This window comes from Primulina tabacum, chromosome 2, assembly GCF_025594145.1.
Source record: "Primulina tabacum isolate GXHZ01 chromosome 2, ASM2559414v2, whole genome shotgun sequence".
NCBI classification, from domain to species: Eukaryota; Viridiplantae; Streptophyta; class Magnoliopsida; order Lamiales; family Gesneriaceae; genus Primulina; species Primulina tabacum.
In genome coordinates this window covers 36,949,886-36,952,467 of record NC_134551.1, presented here as the reverse complement: position 1 = coordinate 36,952,467, position 2,582 = coordinate 36,949,886, and the positions used below count along the sequence as shown (strand labels likewise).

General features: G+C 40.9%; 1 protein-coding gene across 1 annotated transcript; it reads right to left on the bottom strand.

Annotated features, from left to right (window-relative positions):
• Positions 1-423: 423 nt before the first annotated feature.
• LOC142537659 (uncharacterized) lies at positions 424-855 on the bottom strand. Its single transcript, XM_075643157.1, has one exon. It carries the CDS (start codon positions 853-855, stop codon positions 424-426), a length of 432 nt encoding a protein of 143 aa, XP_075499272.1.
• Positions 856-2,582: the final 1,727 nt, after the last annotated feature.

Below are 2,582 nucleotides of genomic sequence, written 5' to 3'. Positions count from 1 at the left end.
TCATATAACTCATGCAATCAAGGCGATAAATTAAAATTCTTAAACATAAAAGTTACCGGTGATCAGTGTAGAGTCTAGCTCCGCCTCTGCCTCCTTGGCGTGCAACACACAGGCTCTGCTAGTAGGGGCCCTTGTTCTTGGGGCAATCAGCTGCCTTGTGGCCCTATTCCTGGAATATGAAGCATTTGAAGGTTCCACATGTACACTTGCCGAAGTGGAACGCTGCCTCTCTGCCAGCTTAGGAGCTCCCGGTCCCTGTGGTGGCCTCTGCTGTCCGGGCCTCTGAAACTGTACCTGGGGCTTCTGCTGCCCCCGATGCCTCGGTGGCCCAGTGAACTGCCTCTTCTGCGGCTGTGAATTCGTCTGGGCCTGATGCCTCTTCCACTGCATCTCTATATCAATGTTCCTCAGAGATTGCTCCGCCTAAAAATCACAAGCGGTGGCCTCGTCATAGCTCGTCAGGCTCTTCTGTATAACATTCCGGCATAAGGTGGGTCTCAGGCCATCCATGAATTGACTCAGCTTCTGGGCAACATCTCTAGAAATAAGGGTCACAAAATGACATCCCCTGTCAAACTTCCGAAAAAACTCTGCCACAGTCGAGTCCCCCTGGCGGAGACTCGTGAACTCCCACATCAGGCGAACTTTGACAACTGCTGGGAAATATTTTTTGCAGAAAATCTCTTTGAACTGACTCCAAGTGAGAGTATCCAAATCCACTCCATGAGCAGCTCCCTCCCACCATAGGAATGCATCATCCCTTAGCATGTAAGTGTCGCACCTGACCCAGTCGCCATCCCTCATCTTCAAATACTGAAAATGTAGCTCCAATGACCGTATCCAACCCTCCGCCATAAAAGGGTCAGTGGTGAACCGTTTAAACTACACATATATGTCTATCTGGAGTCGGGGAGCCTGATGTGCCTGCTCCATTAGTCTAGCAATGCCCTCGAGGACTCGTGTAGCTGCATCCCCTGGTGGTGGCGGCGGTGGTGGGAGGCCTCTATCGCCTCCAGTAGTATCATCATGTCGGTCAGTGCTAGGGGCGTCTGGGAGGCATGATATCTGAATACAGTACACATTCTAAACGTAACCCATCATGCAATTTAATCTAGATTTTCAAAACATTTAATTCTTAAATCATCAAAGCATCTTAATATGTACTGTAAATCACTGTAAAACATGTATCATGTAATCATGCAGGTGATAGTAGTAAACTATTTAAAAAATTTAAAATCATATAAACTTACAGACTTGAGGCTTGAAGACTGAGCTGCAGAAGCTGGAGGTGGCACAACCCTACACAAGTCCCTTGCTCCGATACCAACTGAAACATCTACTACAAAAAATATTACTAGAATTTTTTATTTTTTGTAAGCTCATTTTAGAAAATTTTATCTTTATGCATACATTCAATAGAATCTGAAAATTTCACATTTTAAAATAAAAATAATCAACTAAAATATGAAAATACTGAAGTTTAAAAATATACCATTCGTCAACCCTCAACATATGTTTTAAAATAAAAAAAATATGAAATGTGTGAAGTTTCTGATGACCATCAACATAATAAAAAGAATAAGTATGAAAATATCCATTCACTGCTAACTCAAAACATAATGTGCGGAAAATACGGTCCTCGGGTTCGCGTACGCACAACCAACTCTGCCTACTCAGTCTTCGGCACCTCCAATCTCTTGATCAATATGCTCACCTGCATCATTCACACCTAGTGAGTCTAAAGACTCAACATACATGTAACGTTATAACGAATACATATGCATAACATGTAACAGTTAAAAGTATTGTAATCAACATACATTTCATGATCTTAAAAATGTAAACTTAAACATAATAAGACATAACGTGCCAAAACATGCCTCAACATATCATCATATACGTGTTCATTTTCTTTAATTTAATTCAGTTCATTAGTTGTGACTTTCATATCAACTCTATCGTATTAGTTATATTTGATGGATCCAACTACGTATAGCCGTGGTACCCGGTGGCGGGGACATCGGCGACAACATTACCTATCCACTGAGTCTTGGCCTTACATATCATCGTATACATATTCGTATTAGTCACAGCCAACTCCATCCTTCAAATCATGTCATCATATTCATCACTTATCAAAATCATGCATATACGTAATTTTCCTTAAAATTAAGCATGCATCGTATTTTCATAATTAGATAAAAAGTTATATTCATGATAACATAAACATTTAAAACATATCAAATCGTGTTTAGCGCTCTACCAAAGACTAAAATCTCAACTCGGGTAAAAAATGACCATTTTGTCCCTAGGAACCGTAATTGACCATTTTATCCCTGGACCTCAAGATTTCGACCCAAAGCCAACTAAACTCCTCAAAACACCTCAAAACATATTTATAAAATTTCCCAGAGGTAACCTCGAGCTCTTTCCGTAACTTATATGATTTGTTTTAAAACATGGACCGGCGTCCCGGTTTTAACCCGAATAAACCCGAAACTCAACCAAAATTTTCCCAACTTATACTGTAACATGAATCTACACGACAAGCCCCTAAACCACTCGTTCCAGACCCCTTAGGA